This window comes from Aphelocoma coerulescens, chromosome 6 (assembly GCF_041296385.1).
Source record: "Aphelocoma coerulescens isolate FSJ_1873_10779 chromosome 6, UR_Acoe_1.0, whole genome shotgun sequence".
NCBI lineage: Eukaryota > Metazoa > Chordata > Aves > Passeriformes > Corvidae > Aphelocoma > Aphelocoma coerulescens.
In genome coordinates this window covers 3,322,169-3,341,206 of record NC_091020.1, presented here as the reverse complement: position 1 = coordinate 3,341,206, position 19,038 = coordinate 3,322,169, and the positions used below count along the sequence as shown (strand labels likewise).

Below are 19,038 nucleotides of genomic sequence, written 5' to 3'. Positions count from 1 at the left end.
CCGATGCTGTGGGATGCTGGCTCCATCTCTTCTATCTGAAGGTGCCTTGCTCCAGCTGGGATCTCAAACATCTTCAAAGCACCTGAAAGGGAGGGACAAAGGATGGAGGGAAGAGGTAGGTGATGGGAGTCCTGGCTGCAGGGCTCCCATGAGAGCAGGTTTCTCCAAATGGACACGTGAACCCATCCAGCTCGTGAATCCGCTTCCAAGCCCACCCAGCCCTCTCACCTGGCTGCTTGGGGGTCTTGGCCAATGTGCCCTTCACCGTCCGGCAGTGGGAATTGTCCCCCCCGCAGACCCCACACTTGTCATCCTGCTTCAGGGAGCCGACCTCCTTGTCACAGCCGACGTGCTGGCACCCAGGGGAGGAGAGGACAAGCCTGGGGTTACATTCCTGCAGCCCAGCCCGGGGTTACAGCCCTGCGGCCCAGCCCATCGCTCCGCCATCCCCTTTGCTGCACATGGGCTCGGTCCCCAGGGGCAAAACACCTCTCCCCAAGGGGCTGAGCTCTCTCCTGGCCAGAGGAAGGACAGGGACAGTCCCACAACAGCTCCTCACCACGCACTCGCCCCGGACGCAGACGCTGTAGGGGTCTCGGTAGCTGCAGCGGGTCCCATCATGAACAACCTGGTTCATGAACACCACATCTCCCGTGCCCTCGGACTGGCAGATCAGCTCACACTTCTGAGCATCTGCAGCAAAGGAAAAGGAAAAGGGGAAGAAAAGAGAGGCAGGGGAGCAAAAGGGGTTGTGGAAATACATTAGGGTGAGTGAAGACAGAAACCCATCTCAGCTTGTACCCCTGAGCACAGCCACAACCCCAAAGCCCAGGATACTCATGTGGCTTATCTCCCAAGTCCATTTGCTGCTCAAGAGCCTGCACTTTTGCCCAGTATACACTCAGGAAATTAAGGGAAGGACAGGACATGCTACACGAAGCTGTAATGCAAGTAGGCAGCTCTGCTCTGGAGCCAGGCTGGGAGAGCTGGGAGTGTTCAGCCTGGAGAACAGAAGGCTCCAGGGAGACCTTAGAGCCCCTTCCAATGCCTGAAGGGGCTCCAAGAGAGCTGGAGAGGGACTTTGGACAAGAAGAAAGGCCCAGAGTGACAGGACAAGAGGGAATGGCTTCCCGCTGACAGAGAACAGGATTAGACAGGGTATTGGGAAGAAATTCTTTCCTCAGAGGATGGTGAGGCACTAGCACAGGTTGCCCAGGGAAGCTGTGCCTGCCCCATGCCTGGAAGTGTTCTTCCAACTGTGAGTAACCTGGTCTAGTGGCAGGTGTCGCTGCCATGGCTGCAGGGTTGGAATGAGATCATCATTAAGGTCCCTTCCAACCCAAAGCATTCTATGATTCTGTGACTTTAAAAAGCTGGCTGCTTGATGTTGGCTTATTGCACAACAGTTTCCAGCTCAGGAGCTTCCCACCACCCAACATCTGTGCAGCTGGCACAGTCTCCATCCCAGGGTGATGGCCACCAGGGCAGACTCCTCTGGAGGAACCGGGCTACCGCCCCTTTGCTAGGACCTGTCGTCACTCACCGTCGTGATGCTCGTAGGGAAGCCAGGAATGTTTGCTGTTCTGGTGGGTGTAGTAGGAGTTGCGCTTGGAGCACTGCTGGGCACGGAAATCCTGGTAGGGCCCTGGGCACTCCTCAGCATTGCACACCTGGTACTCGTAGGTGGATCCTGGGCACTGGCGCCCTCCATATGCTGGGCTGGAAAATAAATCCAGTGGGTTGTAAGAGTGTTGGAGAGGGGATGGTGTTCAACCCCAACGCAGCTCAGTGCCTGAACTCACAACACAGCTCCCGCAGGAGCAGATGTCCCCATCCCTGCCAACAAGAGGAAGAGCCAGGAGCCTCTGGCTCGCGGCCACTTCCAGTAGGGAAAAGGGAGGGAGGCAAAATCCAAACGTACGGTGGGTTGTCGCAGCTCCGGCTGCGGGATCGCACGCCTCCCCCACAGGTCCTGGAGCACGAGCCAAACTTAGACCAGGAGCTCCAGCTGCCATCCTGGCTGTAAGGCTGCTCTGACGTCTTCCAGATGCAGTGGCCCTTGAAGCACCACTGGAAGGGAAGAGAAGGAATGAGTTCCACACCTCTTCCAAAGCGCTCAGCACCAGTGGAGAGCCCTCCTGCACCCACAGCTCTACAGAAATGGTAAAGCACGGGAGGAAGGTGCTCTTCATCATGCCTTTGGACACATCCCTCCCACAGGAAGCAGGACCAGCCCCTACCTTGCCAGGAGAGCACTCAGTCCCATCCAAGGGTGGCCCCTTCTTGGTCTTGCAGAAGTAGAGGTTGTCCGGGTGGCTGCACCACAGCTGCTTGCAGGGGTCGAAGGTGCGGAACTGGGGAGCACAGAGGAGCTGGGCTGGGACAGCAGCGGCGAGTGCCAGCAGGCTGGTGGCAGCCAGGCTGGCTGGGGGTCCCGGGGAGGAGGGACAGTGTGGCCATACAGCCCGTACTCACCGCCGTGCACGTCTTGTAGCCCACACCGAAGTCGAAGCGGCACTGCTCATCCATGGAATAATTAATTCCTGGCAGCTCAGGTAATGAGGGCCACTGGTGCTCAAAGGGGTCATCCAGGAGGCAGTCGTAGGAGCTGCAGAGTCAGACATAGAGGATTTCCCTCCAGCACCCCATCCCTCAGCTCCAGGCCACTCTCCAAATTCAGCTATTGAGAAATTTGAATTATCATGGAATCCTGGAACGGTTTGGGTTGGAATGGTCCTTCAGGGCCATAGAGTTCCACCCCCCTGCCATGGGCAGGGACACCTTCCACTATCCCAGTTTGCCCCAAGCCCCATCCAACCTGGCCTTGGACACTGCCAGGGATCCAGGGGCAGCCACAGCTTCTCTGGGCAATGTGTGCAAGGGCCTCACCTCCCTCACAGGGAAAAAATTTTTCCTAAGACCCCATCTAACCCTACTTTCTGTCAGTGGGAAGCCATTCCCCCTTGTCCAAAGTCGCTCTCTTGGAGCCCCTTTAGGCACTGGAAAAGGCTCCAAGGTCTCCCTGGAGCCTTCTGTTCTCCAGGCCAAACACCCCCAGCCCTTCCAGCCCATCTCCAGAGGCACTCCAGCCCTGGGAGCATCTTTGGGTACAAAATGCCACCAGCCACAGTCTGAAGGGAGAACATCCCCTCCCAGTTGGAAGGGGCATACTGGATGTAGCGGTTGAGCTCCTGTTTGCTGCAGCGGGACCAGTGGTAGCGGTGGAAGGCGGCCTGGACCAGCGGCGCCATGATGCTCCCCATGCTGGTCTCATCGGCGCAGCGGTTGCCCTGGCCGTCGTGCTCCATGCCCAACCTGATGGGAAAGTCCCAAGAGATTTACACCTGCAGCACCAGAAGGCCCCCTTTGCAAGGAGAGGGGCACCACCGCAGCCAGCTTTGCCCCCATCACTTACACGTGTCCGGTCTCGTGGGCGACAACAAAGGCCGAGGAGAAGCCGTCCTCGTGGTTGAGGGTGCAGCTGCGGAGAGGGTGGCACATCCCTGTCACCGGAGCGTAGCCTGGGGCAAAGAGAGAAGGGAAGGACAGAGAAGAAGAGGAGAGAGAAAACCTTTGAGAGAGGAGGGGAAAAAATGAAAAATTAAGAAAAAAACCCCCCACAAGTACATAACCTGGCTTCACTGCAACAGGGGAGGAAACAGAGGGGAAGGCACTGAAGAGGAGGGGCTGCCCAGGTCACTTGGATGGCAGCCTGAGGACTTGCTCACCAGTGTGACCACCCTGGCGCCAAAAGCCAGCCGAGGTTGCTCTGGGGCTTGCTGGCACCTCTATGCCCTCGTGCCAACGCACCTGGGCAGGCAGGAGGGCAGAAACAGCATCCACATACCCTATCAGCGTGGGTGGCCACCGCCTCCCAGCCCGGGAATGGCATCCCCAGCATTCTTCTCCATTTAAAACAAATAAAGAAGGAAAAAGAGAGAGAAGGAAAGGCACGAGGCTCTCCTGAGAGCCCTGCCAAAACCCCAGCCCTGCTCCCCCACGGGGCGCACACGCACATGCATCCGCCTCGGCCCCAGAACCCCAGCCCTCGATCAAGTGCAGTGCAGTGGGGCAGCTGTGGGCGGGGAAATCTTCCCCCGCCCAGGCAGCAACACATCACCTCCATTTTGGTCACTTTTCCTTTCTTTCTCACCTTGTTTCTGCCCAATTCGATTAACTTGTTGGCACGCTCCAGAATTTACTCCCCAAATTTTTTAAAGTATGTTGTTTTTTTTAAGGCTGACCCTTTTTGGCATCAAGGGAGTTAGTGAAGGAAGGACTTACAGGTCAGAGAGGCAAAAGCAGGGCAGGACCATGCTGGATAACCATGCCCTGGGGATTGGAATGCTGGAAGAGGAGAGCTCAGTGAGCCAAGAGTGGGCAGCAGCAGGAGAGGGGTGCTGATGAGCAGAGGGAGATGCACATCCCTACACACACCCTGGACAAACCACAGGGTCCACAGAGCCCCCCATCCTCGTGGGATACCTGATCCACACCAAGTCACACCCATAATGGGGTTTAACCATACAATAATAAATCAAGCCCTGGATAAATAATTTGAAAATACTTTTGTTTCCCCCATGAAACTTTCCACAAGAAAGAGTAAAGATGTGGGAAGCTTTCTCTACAGGGGGAGAGCAAATGTATTTTGTCTAGGATGAAAACTGGATAAATTCCCAACCAAAGAAGCTGTGGGAAATGGGACAAAGGAATATGAAAAGGTGGATGCTCACAAAGGCAGTTTTTTGCAATGAAGGCTCCAGTAAGAAGTGGAAGGAGTATAAAAGGTCCTCCACAGGAGAATGATGGTGAGAAGTAACTACCTGGAAAATATTTAATTCTGATCACAAGCATCCTTCAGGCCAGGCCAGAAAGCCCCCTGTGCCACCCACTGTGGGGGAACATGGAAACTCTTTGGCTGTTGACCAGACTTCTACAGCAGCAATTAATAATTTACGACACATCTGTCCACTGCTTTTCTCTTCAAAGGGCAGGGTTTATGTGGTGCCACACTCTGGTCCTTCATTCCACGCATCCCTGAGCTCAACAGGGGTGTCGGGGATCCGCAAGGACTTTGAGGAAAAGAGGCAAGAGGAAGCAGAGTGTTACTACTCCAGCAGCCCAACCAGCGGGAAGCTCCCAGTGGATGAGGAGCTCCTTGTGCCATGCAGTGCAGCCAGGCAAGGACACGGCAGCCATGGGGAGCTCTGCAGAAAGGAAACATCCATCCCAGAGATGTGCGACGAGCAGAGAGCCAGATCCGCAGGGAAAAGGGGAAGGAGCTGGAATGAGCACCCCTAGAGCAGGGCTACTCCATCGATCTCACAGCTCCTTCCCACCAAGGGGCAGCCCAGGGAGTCTTCCCCTTCTGCCAAAAAAGGTCCTCTCACAAATGCCTTTGGACACAGTCACTTTGCCAGGAAGGGTCTAGAAAAATGAAACAAAACCTGGTATTTCACCCGTGTGACTCTGGACAAGGAGACCAGGGCAGGTCACCAGCTTGGCACAACCCAAAGTCTGCTATTTAGTGGCCACAGCATGTTCAGGAGGGTTTCCAGCTGCATATCTCCTGAGGTTCATCTCCTACTGAGGGAGGTCCTTTTCAGGGAGGTAATCCAAGTTAGTATAGGTTTCCTTCTCCACCTTTCCTTCCTCCTGTGCACACCAGGAGGACTTGTGCTACAGATCAGGGTGACGTTACCACTCCGTTCATGGCATCAAATGGAGCCTCCTGATGGAAATCCAGATCTGGCCACCAGTGTGGAAAGGAGGAGACAGCAATTTAGAAGCAGCAGGCTCAGAACTGGAAGAAGTCACCTCTTGTGATAACACCAAAGCACCTGTTTTCCTAATGGAGCCATGAAACACCAGAAGCTTTTCCCGAAAATTTTATTAGCAAGGCCTCCAACTTCTCAGACCATGCCAGCACAACCTCTGCACCAAGAGGGTGAGAGATCCCTGCAGTAAAACTTCCCCTTTGGCCCATGGTTTATTGAATGCTCCTATGTCCAAGAAATAAATCCATATAAAAACAGGTTTTAAAGGTCCTCCGGAGGACAGATTAAATTGATTGTTCCCATGGGGCTTCCTGTGGTATTTAACCTTTTTTTAATCTTATTTTTATATTTTTAAGGCATTTTGGGCCAAGGGCAGGACTGATAAATGAAAATGAAAAGCAGGAAAATAAATAAATAAGGATATTTTATCCATCCAGGTTGATGCTCTGGATTAATTCTCTGTCTCTTTCTTCTTCATCATGTGAAAAAAAAAATACCAATTTTTATAACCTTTTTCTGGACCTCACTGGCCAAGAAACAGACTGTGCTTGCAAGAAGTCCTCTCCCCTTGCTGGCTTTTTCCCCCAGCAAACTGCACATACCTGATCGAGACAAATACAGTACCTTGCATACCTGCAGGCCCAAAATCTTGCCTGGTGAGAAAGACGGCGTGGTCGTGGTACTCGGCATGCTCCGGGTCAGAGCGCTGCTGCGAGTGCGCCCAGCGGCACACCTGCTCCAAGCTCCGGGATGGATTCCCCCGCTCGATCAGGCTGACTGACTGCGGAAAGAATGGAAAACTCACTGCTGGGAGGAAAAGGAAGAGATGCCGCCCTTCCCCTGGAAGCCAAAGAGGTTTTATCCCAAGTGGGAGACAAGAAGCTGCAGGAGGACTCGCTTGGGAAGCATTAGATCTAAACAGTGGTGAGCTGAGATCCGCCCCGGATTCAAACACCTGCTCGTTATTTCCTACATCGTCCCCTGAACCTGAGAAGTGATGCAGCTGGACAAAGCAGCTGCCTCCAGAGCTGGCTTTGGGGATGATAAATCACCCCTAACAGAGCCCAGCAGTTCCCATCCCGCTGTATCACCACAGCTCCAAATTCCTTCCCCCCCCTAGATCATCCTCCAGCCCAGAGCACAAATGTCGCTGGGAGGAAGCCAGGACAGGTTGTTGGCTTTCTCAGCTGGAGATTATGTTCCTGGTCCCATAGAAGCCTCCAAAAATGGGCCAGCCTCCGTCCTCATCCATGCTTTTCAGAACCATCCCTGGATCTCCAAGATGTGTTGTGTTTCTGCCAGCCACGCATACTCTATAATAAGGAAGTTTTTTTCCAAGACCTAACTGGTCCTTTTTGTGGATCACACACACAGGGAGACATCACCGTGTTGAGTCATTAACACCCTTGCTAGAACGCTTCCTGTGGGACAGGGGCTTGCCCCAAAAAAGTACAGAAAAACACATTGTTTCAAAGAAAAATCTGGCTGCTGTGCTCAAACAAGCCTTAAAAAGTAAGTGCAGCCTGAGAAACCACATGAAAACTTCTCAGGAAGCCTTCCCACGCTTTTCCTGGCCATGCCCAAGCCACACGAGAGCTACAGGACAGCCAGGGAGCCAAGTCAAGGAGATCCTGACCGCGGCTTCTCCGCACTGATATCCAGCTCCTCTCAGTGGGGGAAGCCACCTTTATCCCATCATTTACACAGCTCTGAGGAAGCCTCTGTGGCTTTTCCCACATCGTAGAGCAAGCAGATAACAGCAGATCACAGCCACCCACCACCTCCCTGAGAGCCTCATAGGCCAGGGGGCCATCCAGGCCCTCAGCTCCCAAAAACCTGGCTAAGGAGGGTTCAAATTTACCCTTGCTCAGCACAGTTGTCATTTGGGCTCTGACAATTGCCACGTTTTCCCAAACCAGGGCTTACCTAAGTGCTAAATAAATATTAGAGCATCTCCTGCTCGCCACATCCGAGCGCTGGATTTACCTGACGATATCCCACCATGATCATCCTGACCAGTACAATGTTGATGTGAACGCCCAGGGACTCGTCGTGATAAATTTCATCCACCTGAAGAAGGGAGGGAAATCCAACAGGAAAGAAGTTAAGGCCATCCCAGCTCTCAAGTCCCTCCTGTCCTCCACGCTCCTGCGTTCCGCACCCTTCCCGGCTTTCCAAGACCAGATGCAAAGATCTCATCCCCCTCCTCCCACCTGCAGTGTGGGAGGTTTTTTCCCCATTTTCCCATGTGTAAAAAGCACAAAGGCAAAAAGCCAATCTGGAATAAGTCAAAATTTCCCCAGGAATGGCTCAGATGGTCAATGACACCACCCATTTCCATCAAGGGCTGAGTTTCCTCCACCACATTTCTCAATGAGCCATTGCCCCTTTGGAGTATGAATCCCTTAGAGGGATGGAAATTCTTCAGACTCCAGCATCCAAAGGAAAAATGGCTTTTTGATAGAATCCTTTGCCTCTCCCCAAAGCCAGGGCTTTCCTCGGTCACATCAGTGAGTCAAACTTGACCTACGGCTTCAGGAATCCCAGGAGAAGCCAACACAATGAAGAGAGCAGGGAGGGCTCATGAGTCAATGAGACTCGTACCACCGTTGGCTACTAAAAACGACCTTGCAAAGGAAATAAATGGCTATAACCTTTTCCTTCTGCGTTTCCAGGATGAATAAACAAATTCTACTCCTAAATGCTACCATGAGAAAAGGACATCCACATGGGAAAGGTCTCCGAGTGCCGAGCACGGTGACAGGTGGCCATGGAGAGAGGCACGGAGTGGGCAATCACAAAGCCATGTGAGATCCTGCACCTTCTGCAAAGCATGTGGGAAAACACAGCCTCGGGAAGAAAAAAACCCTGGTTTTTGAGAATGGGACTTTCTTTTTCCCAAAAAGCCTTCCAAATTAACAGTTCAACAAATGGGGGTTCACTGCAGAAGTTGAGGAGACCAAATTAAGACCATTTTTAATATTGGCTAGAATTCATGTTCTAATTAAAACATACATTTTCACCTTTGTCTGAGGGGGGAATAATTTGCCTCAGCTCTGTCATAGCTTTACAGACTAGATGAAGGTTATAAAGTCAGATTTATGGATCTTTTCTATTTTTTTCCTCCATTCCTTTGGGGGTTTTTAATCTTTTATCAAGGGCTGAGTGACAACTATTCTTCCACTGCTGCCCAAATCCAAGTCAGACGTTCCCCAGTGTGTTTTACAAGCCCCCCAATTTCCAGCCTGGGATTCCATTTGAAATACCCACTCAGGCCAGTTTTAAGCCCAAAAACCCAGTGTTAACCTTCTCCCCATGACAACCAATACTCCCATGGGGTGCCTCTGAGCCATGCAGAGAGCTAATGCAGATCCCAAGCTTTGAATGCAGCAAAATCGACTATAAAAAATTTAAATCAATCAATAAACTGACAGTCCATCCCCACTAATGCATCCCTTTGGATGCAGAAGCTGTGAGAGCCGTGGGGTATTTTATTCATCAGTGTGGAAAGATAATGCTGGTCAACCCACCCACAGCTCATCTCTGCTTCCCGTGGTTGGGATGCTACTTCACCCTCCCCCTTTTGTAAGAATAACGAGAATATGATGGATTTTTTCCGATCCCAACCCTACGTTTTTGGGGATGTGCACAGAAGGGTGGAAGGTCATGCAGCGTTGCAGCTGCAAACATTACTCAGACCTACAGACCCACTCAAGTGTGAAGGATCCAGCCCAGCAAGGAGAGGCAACTCCCCAGGGACATCGGGCTCAGCCCTGGGTTTTAGGATATAGGAGGCTTTGGCATCCCAGAGAAACCCCACGTCATAAGTTTGATCCCTTACAAAAATGCTGGTAATATGACAGGGTGGGAAAGTGGGGAGAGAGGGAGAAATTAAAACTGTGCTTGAAGGACATGGACCTGGGACCTGGGGGATGGTTTAGGGAACAAGGCAGGAAACACAACCATTGCCTTCACTTTCCCAAATCTTTATGCATTTTCCTTCACCCCAGCACTTGCCAGGAGCTGGAGCTTCAAACTGACAGAGGGTAGGGTTAGATGGGATGTTGGGAAGGAACTGAGGCAAATGAGGGTGGTGAGGTCCAGGCACAGAGAAGCTATGGCTGCCCCATCCCTGGAAGTGTCCAAGGCCAGGCTGGAAAGGTGTCCCTGCCCATGGCAGGGCACTGGAATGGGAGGAGCTTTCATGTCCCTTCCAGCCCATTCCGTGATTTTAGAGTTCTGTGGTCATCCACCAGTGCTCTGCTGCTTGCTGCCTGCTCCTGAGGACCCCTCAATCCATCGGGATGAGCCACTTTCCTGCCTTAGGGACCTCTCTAGCAGCCACGACCTGACCTTGCTGTGCCTGGGAGCATCAAGAGGAGCAGCAGAGGCCTCTCCCTTCCCAGCTGCACGGAACATTTTGGCTCAGCAGATCCCGCTGTATTATTCCAAGATGGGATTTAATTCCATAAATCTTCCTTATAAAGCAGTGCTAAATCCCACTCTCCTCCAGCTCGTAGGGATCAGGTACCCCCTCTCTCCAGCCTCTGAAACCAAGAGTTAACCTAAACCCCAGCCCCTGTTTAGTCCGGGGTTTAGGCAGGGATCTGCACCTAACTGATACCAGCTCAGCAGCGGCCATTAGGGTTAATTCAGAGAGCAGATGCGGAGCCAGACTGCCCAAGGCTATGGACTTCCCTTCACAGCCAGATATAAATAATTGATTGAGGGGGGGAAAAAAAAAAATCATATCAAAAGGGCTTGGTTCTGGTGGCTGCAAGGGCTGTGGCCCTGCAGGCCCCAAGTTTTGGGGCAGGGGAGGAACATCAGCAGGGCCAGCTTCCCCCAAGTGCTCCAGTGCCTGTGGAAGAAGTGGGGATGGAGCTCGAGGGGCTGAGCATCACCTTGGAAATGGAAATTCACCTGGAGAGCAGTTTGCAGGGTTGGCACAAGTCCCCCTGCCCTCTGCAGAGGCCATTAAGCAAATCAGTGTCTTCAGAGAAATCCCTTCCCCCAAAGATACCTGTTCAGCAAAAGGCTCCAGTAAAGGGGCCCACATCCCTGAAGCCATGGGATAAAGATCTTCTTATCCCTCTCATCCATGCTCAGCGTGTTTCACACTCTCACCTGACAGGAAATGCTCTCCTCTTTCATGTAAAATGGAGTTTTTCCACCTATAAACAGCCCAGTCTTTAAGGCTCGAGGTGAGTTAAGGGCAAACCAGCAGGAACTACCACCCCATAGGACTCCCTGCAGCCCTGCAACACTGAGGAGACAGTGGCAATGCTTTACAGTGAAAGGAACATTAAAACCTGGGAGCAGGGAAGGCTGCCTCGCTAAATCCCTGCAAACCTCTGGCCAGCACCGAGTCTGCAGCCCCAGACGTGAGATTCCGACAGCAAAACCGCACTGGCAACGAGGTCTAGACCTCGCCGTTCTTCAGGGAAGGAAAACAAAGGGAGAGACACGAGAAGAATTTGCCAAACCAGCAGAATAGCTGACATTTCAAAACGCCGGGATCACTTACTCGGAACAGCCAAGTCATCTTTAAACTCCTTTCTTTTATTCCCTCGCTTGGTTTTCCTGCTGGTGGATTCACCCTGAGCCTCTTTGCTGGGGGGTTAGGAAGGGAGGGAAAAGTCCCCCTTACCACATTTTTGGGCTTGCATCCCCTGTAGGGATGCATACTGTCACCTCTGTGAGGGCTGACCCACGTTATCTGTGGGGTGGAACAGAGGAAGGGGAGATTTGTTCAGGAGGGCAAGACTAGATTTTGTCAGAGCTCTCTACAAAACAAGGCATATTGCCCCAAAACAACAGCAATGAACACGTAAGCCTATACAGAAGGTAGGGAAAAGTGCATGGACACATGAGAGACATCAGAGGTATTTTTATTGTTACCAGTTAGCAAGGAAGTGGCTCATAAACCCCTCACCTAAAAAGAAAAAGCATACACAGGTTAAAATCAAAGCTGAAGGTTTAATTTTTGTTCCCAAACCTTCTCTTCTGTGGGGTCTCAGTAGCACTCTTTGTTGCTCTGCCCTTGGGAACAATAATTTCAGCTGGAGTCAGGCAAGTCCCAGCCTGGAGAGGGCTCTGACTCATGGGGTTTCCCTAGTAACCCAAAACAATGGGAAAACACCAAGTACCTTTGCATCCTTAACTAAATCATAGGCAATATCTGACAAAATCCCAGGAAACCAGTTAAGACCAGGGCCAGGTTTAACACAGCCATAGCTTGGCTTGTCCCCTGCAAGTGGAGCCATCCCCAGACTTAAAAGGATGGGGGATGAGCAGTGGGAAGCCTAGAGGAGAAGACCAAGAAGCCCAACTCCCTGAATGCAAGAGGCTGAAAAGCAGAGCAAAGCATTAAATATTTCCTCTCCTCTTCCTTTTCCGGGGTGCTGGATCCCCTCCTGGTTCCCAGCCCTTGCTCTCAGCAGTCACCATGACTGGGGGATCCTAATTTTCCTTCCATAACATCACAATCCCTGCCACAGGCAGCAAGCAAGAGAGGGGAATGGCTTTCCACAGGCACCACATCACCAAACACTCATCCCAAGAGCCCAGCAGACTGGTTTTGGTTAGGTGGATGCAGCAACGCTCAGCTCGGAGCAGAGATATGCTCAGTGGCTGATGGCAAAGGGGGAGTTGTGCCTTTCCCACTCACTCCAGCCTGACCCCAAATCCCTGTGCAGCATCCCAGCCAAGAAGGGAAGGGCAGGCTAGGAATGCAGGCTGGGAGCTAGCACGGAAGCTCCTGCCTGCAGGGAAGCTCGTAGGTGCACAAAAGGAGCAGTCATCTTCGTGTCATCTTCCCGGGATGGACACAGGGCCCTTCACTGAAAAGCATCCACATTTCTGGCAATGAAATAAGGGTTGTGGGGTTTGCTTCTTTAAAAAAAAATAAAATCTCCGTGACAAATCATTTATCGCCAAGCTTCAGCTGACACAGAGTTCCTAATAAAGGGTTTTGTGTCTTGGGAAGAGCCCTGGGACCCTACCTACAGCAGCGCTGGGAAGGGATACGTGTCCCACTGCCCCCTCGGCACTCAGTGGAGGCCTCAGAAAAAGGCAGGAAAGTTTATCATCAACTTCCAAGCTCGCTGCCCCCTTTCCTTGGGATATATCTTGATAAGAGAGCTCCTAGTCAGGAAAACTTCCTCAGTTGTGTCCCTGACATACTCCAGCCCAGCTCGCTAAGTCCTTTCCTCGTTAGAGGGCTGGCCAAACCCCTTCTCCTTCTTCCCTTTGCCTCCAGCTAATGGGATTAATGTTCAGCTGTGTGGTCCCAGCAGGCTCCTCCCTGCCAGCCCCCCGGCATCCTCCTCTCTCCCTCCCTCTGCCACCCAGGCCAGAAAGCAGGACTCTCCTTTTTCTGCTGAATCGAGTGTTTTAAGGCAATCTGAGCCGGTAAGGAAATGAGGCGGCGCCAAGGGAAGAGGAGGCGGACGGAGGTCATGACAAAGCTGGCAAGAAAATGCACTAAAAACCAGAAAGAAAGAAGGGGAAGGGGGTGGGGGGAGAATATATAGAAGGAAATAATACTTGCAGGGAAGTATTTGTTGCCTGCATTATCCTGGGGTTTTCTCCGCGCCCCCCCCCCCCCAATTAAAGTCTCCAGCGCCGCCTTTAATTGAATAGGCGGCGGGTCCTCCCTTCTCCCAGCGCAGCATCCCGCGCATTCACTCCCTGAAAAGTCCTGCCCGCGGGGTAGGAACCATGAAATGCGCCTGAAAACCGACCTTTTGATTAGAGCTGACAATCCCCGGGCGCTCAAACTGTCCATCCCACCCCAACCCCCCTCCCCGGGATCGGAAAGGAAAAATGACATCATCTCCAACCCCCCGTAACGTGGGAAGAGCCCGAGGGCAGAGCAGGGAACCCTGTGGCTTCCCCCTGGCAGGAGGATTTCATAAGCCAAGAGGAGAAACTTTCAGAGAGTGAATTTAAGTGATGCCAGGAGCATCCAACCACAAGCATCGGATAACGTTCCAGAGAATAAAACATCGTGATGAAGGCGTTTGCTTCTTCAACATTTTCCCTGTTTGGGACCAGCCACTTTACTCGTCCTTCACCTCATCATCCTCTAATCCCACAAATCCTTCCCCCACTTCGTAGCCGGCCATGGCAGAAATAATTCCCAAACCAACAACCAACCACCCAAAAGCATCTTTATAACTTGGTTATTCCAGAGCTGCTTGAGCCTTTCGAACATTTTCCATCACTGTGTAAAAGAGCACTTAAAGGAAAATAAATAAATAGAGGTGAGGATAAAGCATGGAAAACAAAACGAAACTGGGAGAGACAAAGAGACACTTGAGCACGGACCGTATTTTCAGAGATTCAGGTGCTGGAGGAGCAAGCCTCCCTCAAGATGACTGGATGAATAAATATTGATCCTTCCATGTCTCTCAGGACTTGGGGAATATGGATGTTTTTCTCTTAAAAAGGAATGAAAAGGGCTATAGGGAACCAGCACAGGCTGCCCCGTGTCTCTGAGTGAGGAGATGTGGAGGAACTGTAAAGCTGCTCTAAACTCCTTTTCAAACATGTCCTGAATGGTTATCCAGGTGCACAGGTTTCCAAAAAGCTTCTGAAAAGCTATAAAAATATTTCCTCTACCAACAAATAGTATTCAGAATAAATCATGAACATCATCATTGCAAAGCAAATTACAAATATCCTCCTTTCTAACTAAGTAGGCAACAACCATTCTCTTTTCTAGCATTTGCTGAGACTTCAGTGACAAGGAGGAAATGGTCTCAGCCAGGAGAAACTTTTGGACTCAGGTGACAGACAGTGACAGGGCCAACACGCCAGACCCTGCCATTGGCAAGGGGAAGGTGATGGAGATGAACATCAAAGGGCTCTGCTTTCCATCCCTCCAATTCCCGCAGCTATTAAATGCCAGAGCCGGCTGTGTGAAGGCACAGCCCTTCCTTCCCCCTCCCAAACCCATTTGTTTTCCCAGGATAACAGATTTGCAGCATCAGAAGAGCACTAAACCCAGGGAAGGGTGGGACCCACATCCCTCACAGCTGAGCCTTACTATGTTCATGAGGGTGAGGACGTAGTTCTGGACGTGCTCCTTCCCGTGGAAGCGCACGACCGAGTCATCCACGGCCAGCAGGACCTCGATGTTGTAGTCATCCTTCCTGGCGTGGCGCCGCTTGCGCTCCGCATCCCCCAACCGCTCCGTCATCTGCTCCAGGGAATTTGGGAGCTCACCCAGCTGCACACTGGGCACTGGGCAGGAAAAGAAAGAGCCTTTGAGGTGACCTGACACCACAGTGACACTCCACAAAAGTAGAAATTCAGTAGGGAAAATAGGTAAGAGATTTAACTCTAATAGGATATTGAGCTCCAGCTGGTTGCTGGTCTAGCTCACTCTGTGGTGGGGAAATGGCTCTGAATTGTGAAGACCAGCACTAAAAGACACATTAATGATTGGACTTGAGAACCTTAAAGGTTTTTTTCCAACCTAAACGATTCTATGATCTGTTAAAAAGTCAAATTCATGCCACATTTCGTAGAATCATCACAGAGTGGTTTAGGCTGGAGGGAACCTTAAAGCTCATCCTGTTCCACCCCCTGCCATGGGCAGGAACACCTTCTACTATCCCAGGTTGCTCCAAGCCCCATCCAACCTGGCCTTGGACACTTCCAGGGATGGAGCAGCCACAACTTCTCTGGGTAATAACTTCCAGTGCCTCACCACTCTCACAACACAGAGGTGATCAAAACAAGTCTGCAGCACCTCCAGCCCAGCATCTCCTTTTCTTCTTCTCGACTTTAGGCAGTTAAACCCAGCCTAAAGCCACAAGGTGAGATGTACAAGGGCTCATGGAAAGAGAAATCCTCTCCCTATGTGAAATATTCATTACCAATTGCTGGGAAAGACTGGATTCCAGCAGCACCTACCTTCGGGATGGAGGTCATGGCGCGGCTCAGCGCCATCCTGCCGGATGGCCGAGCGCCGATAGACCACATGGGCCCTCCCGTGCTCCTCCGTGTCCTGCTGGCCCCTCTCCAGGGGCTCGATGAAAAACTCGTTGCTGTCTGTCCGAATCAGGCCAGCCTGGACTCCACAAAGAAATAAGGAAAAGGGGGGGAAAAAGGTGGGTTTTTATATGAGCGTAGGGGAACATGCACACTCAATAGTTAGAGACTGATGCAGAGCACACACAAAGGGGAAAGGCATCCCAAATCATCTTGATCCTACTCCATGACACCAGGATGGTTCTATTACCATGTTCATCCATGACAACCCTTAATTTCTCCTGTAGACGGGAAGAAAAAAACAAAAAAAAAAAAAAGGAAGGAAAAGCCAACCAACAAAAAACCACCTGGCTGCAATTCAAGTTGTGTCTTTATATGGGTACAAAACTCCGTTCTGTTTCATCCATGAGTTGTGCTGGACCCTGAACTCAGGGATATGAGGCTGAAGGGGGCTCCCAAGACACTCCTAAGCCTCCCTGAACCCACCCCATTCCATTCCTATGGTGCCAGTTAGGATATCTGCTGTTTCACTGACACTACGAGCTGCAACAAGAAGAAGGAAAGAGAAACCATTCCCTCTGCCTCATGAAGCGCTTGGGAATTAACACAGGGGAATCCTGTTGGAGCAGAAGCTGGAAAGCATTACAGCTCCACCTCCCAAACACAGGGAAGATGAATGACAGGGCAAAGATCGCTGGAAATGTTGTCCTGGCTACCGACCTGCTCCTAATTAACACCAAGCTCCCATCAAATCCCCCTTACATCAGCCTGAGCGCTCACACCCTGCAGTGCCGGCCGGCTCAGACCTCGGGCAAGGAAAAGGATCACCAGGATTTGGCTTCCATCCCATGGGCAGCCCCCCCAGCTCGGCATTTTTCCCAGCTCCCTCCATGGCGCACGCGTGCGTTCCTTCCTCCGGCGCTGCCCGCTGTTGAAGAGCTGCCTGGAAAGCGCCGGCAGAACACATGGATCTGTTCCTGGAGCAAAGCCTTCGGCAGCATGTACCTACTGAAGCCCTCATAAGGGTGTTGGGGTGTTGGAATGGTTTTCATCAAATCAAACAAAATAAAAGTAAAATATATACAGAGATGTATTTTGGGCAGAGGCTGGGGCTCTTCCAGACCTGCCTGGCTCTTTGGGTCCCCTTCATGTTCACGTCCCATTGGATTCATCAGGCAATGGCCGACCTGGCTCTGTTGGATTCCATCAAATTTCCTCCTCCACTTGGGTTTTATTAACTGCTTAACTCTGCTGCAAAGCAGGGTTTTGGCTGGTTCTGTTTTACCTCCTTCCTGAGGAATCCAAGTCCTTGCCTGACACACATATCCCAGGTCCTTCCCACAGGAGACATGCAGGTCAATCCAGGGCAGCCAGGGATTGTTGCCCCACCCTCAGCCAAGGAGATGGAGAGCACAGCCAGGTTTAACCAGGAGTCTGGGGCATCAGGCGGGGTGGTGGTGATGAGGCAGAGAACAAGCCAAGGTGTCAAACCACAAGTCAGGTTCAGTAATGGCTGGGCAAGGCCACGATGATGGGGCAGGGCACAGAATCATGGAAGCCTTTAGGTTGGAAAAGCCCTCCAAGATCATCGAGTCCAACCATTAACTCAGCACTGCCAAGGCCACCACTAAACCACGTCCCCAAGTGCCACATTTATACATCTTTTCAATCCCTCCAGGGATGGGGAACACAAGCCTGTGCCAGGGCTCAACAACCCTTTCCATGAAGAAATTCTCCTGATTTCCAGTCCCAAGCCATTGCTCTTTATTATACAGTAAGAGAAGGAGCAGAAGCAGCCCCTGCCCCAGGAGGAGCTCTGCTAGGACACCACTACCCCCTCCCAGCCCTGCCACGGGGCGTTTCAGCTGGGACCAGGCACCCCAAAGCCGGTTTATGGGTTTAGGGTGAAAGCCGGGACTTGCTGAGTCAGGCGGCCAGAGGAAAGCCGTGCCGCTGTGCTGGGGCAAGGCTGGATTAAAATGTGAAAGAGCCTGGTCCCAAGCCGCAGCCCAATTGGGTTTGAGCTGCTCTACAGCTCGTGACTAATTATATCTGGCTCAAGGAATAAAGCAGCCCAGACTTTCTCCCAAAGGTGGGATGCAACGTGCCGCTGACTCCGGGGTTGACTGACAGCAAAGGGGATAATGCATGGATTTGTGTGCCCATCTGATCAGAGCAGCCCAAGAAATGAAACAGAAGCTGCAGCACCTGTGAACCCTGATGTTCACAAAAATAAATTAAAAAAACAGAACAACCCAGAAAACACCATTGCAAGAGGCACACACCAGCCTGCTCGCTCTTAAGGAGGAGCGGCTCGGGTTGTGTTTCAGCATTTTGGGAGGGTTGTAACAGCAGAAAGGCAGAAGGAAAGGTCAGATGGCACCCAAAAAGTCCCACTCATCTTTTCTTGGGCTTTTTCCAAGACTTCAATCCCATCCTCGGTGATCGAAGTCATGTGCTTCCCACCGTTGATTTTAATTTGGTTGAATAATACCAAATCGAATTAAATCGATTGGTGGGACTATCATCGCTGTTCTTTCCAACATGAGATGCTGTCTGCAGCTCTCAATGAAGGTAATCCCAAACTAGAAAATGGCCCTTTAAAGACAGTTCTACTGGAAAAAGGGAAAACTCACTCCTGCCAGCTCACAGAGGGTGAAATCTCTTCTCCAGCTCTCCTGTGTCTCCCCAGGCTAAGGGAGAGATGAACTCCAGCCTCACTAAGGGGGACCCCTCAGGACCCGGGTAAGAAACTCCTCCTCCACCGCTGGGTAAAAAGCTCCAACTCCCACAGGAATTCAGGAAATTCTGATACTTCAACAGAGCTGAGACGTGGAAAAATTAATAAAGCTGCTGCAGTCGGCCAGGGAAGCTAACAGGAGAGGGAAATACAGCTGCGTGCATAGTGCGTATTTTTCCTACAAGATTCACACTTAATTTGAACAAAAAGTCCTAGAAAACCAGGCAGTGTGAACACAGGCACCATGGATAACAGCACTCCCCTTCCATCCAGAGGGCATGAGGCATGGCCCAGAGCTGCTCCATCACTATTTTGGTGCTTCTCTGCAGCACAGGCTCTGCAGCCCACCAAACACAACGCTTTGCCTTCCTTGCCTCCTTCCCCCTGCTCTTCATGCCCAGGCAAGAGGTTTTTGGGGTGTCTACAGACCAGGCTTTGCCAGGTGACCCGAGTCAGGCCTCAAATGTAGCTCCTGGTGGAGTGAGGACATGGACACACGCTCAGCACTAATTAATTAAT

At 51.6% G+C, this 19,038-nt stretch overlaps 1 protein-coding gene across 1 annotated transcript in view; it reads right to left on the bottom strand.

The window, feature by feature from the left end:
- The window catches only part of ADAMTS14 (ADAM metallopeptidase with thrombospondin type 1 motif 14), a gene marked incomplete at its 5' end in the record, with an annotated part of 29,592 nt that overhangs the window by 4,666 nt on the left and 5,888 nt on the right, over positions 1 to 19,038 (bottom strand). Inside the window, 13 exons of the mRNA XM_069020355.1 lie at positions 2 to 82; positions 229 to 352; positions 560 to 693; positions 1,544 to 1,719; positions 1,922 to 2,070; positions 2,241 to 2,354; positions 2,476 to 2,608; positions 3,172 to 3,315; positions 3,416 to 3,521; positions 6,411 to 6,558; positions 7,764 to 7,847; positions 14,830 to 15,026; positions 15,702 to 15,858. Coding sequence (XP_068876456.1) covers positions 2 to 82; positions 229 to 352; positions 560 to 693; positions 1,544 to 1,719; positions 1,922 to 2,070; positions 2,241 to 2,354; positions 2,476 to 2,608; positions 3,172 to 3,315; positions 3,416 to 3,521; positions 6,411 to 6,558; positions 7,764 to 7,847; positions 14,830 to 15,026; positions 15,702 to 15,858 — 1,747 coding nt within the window. The remainder of the gene's footprint in view (position 1; positions 83 to 228; positions 353 to 559; positions 694 to 1,543; positions 1,720 to 1,921; positions 2,071 to 2,240; positions 2,355 to 2,475; positions 2,609 to 3,171; positions 3,316 to 3,415; positions 3,522 to 6,410; positions 6,559 to 7,763; positions 7,848 to 14,829; positions 15,027 to 15,701; positions 15,859 to 19,038) is intronic.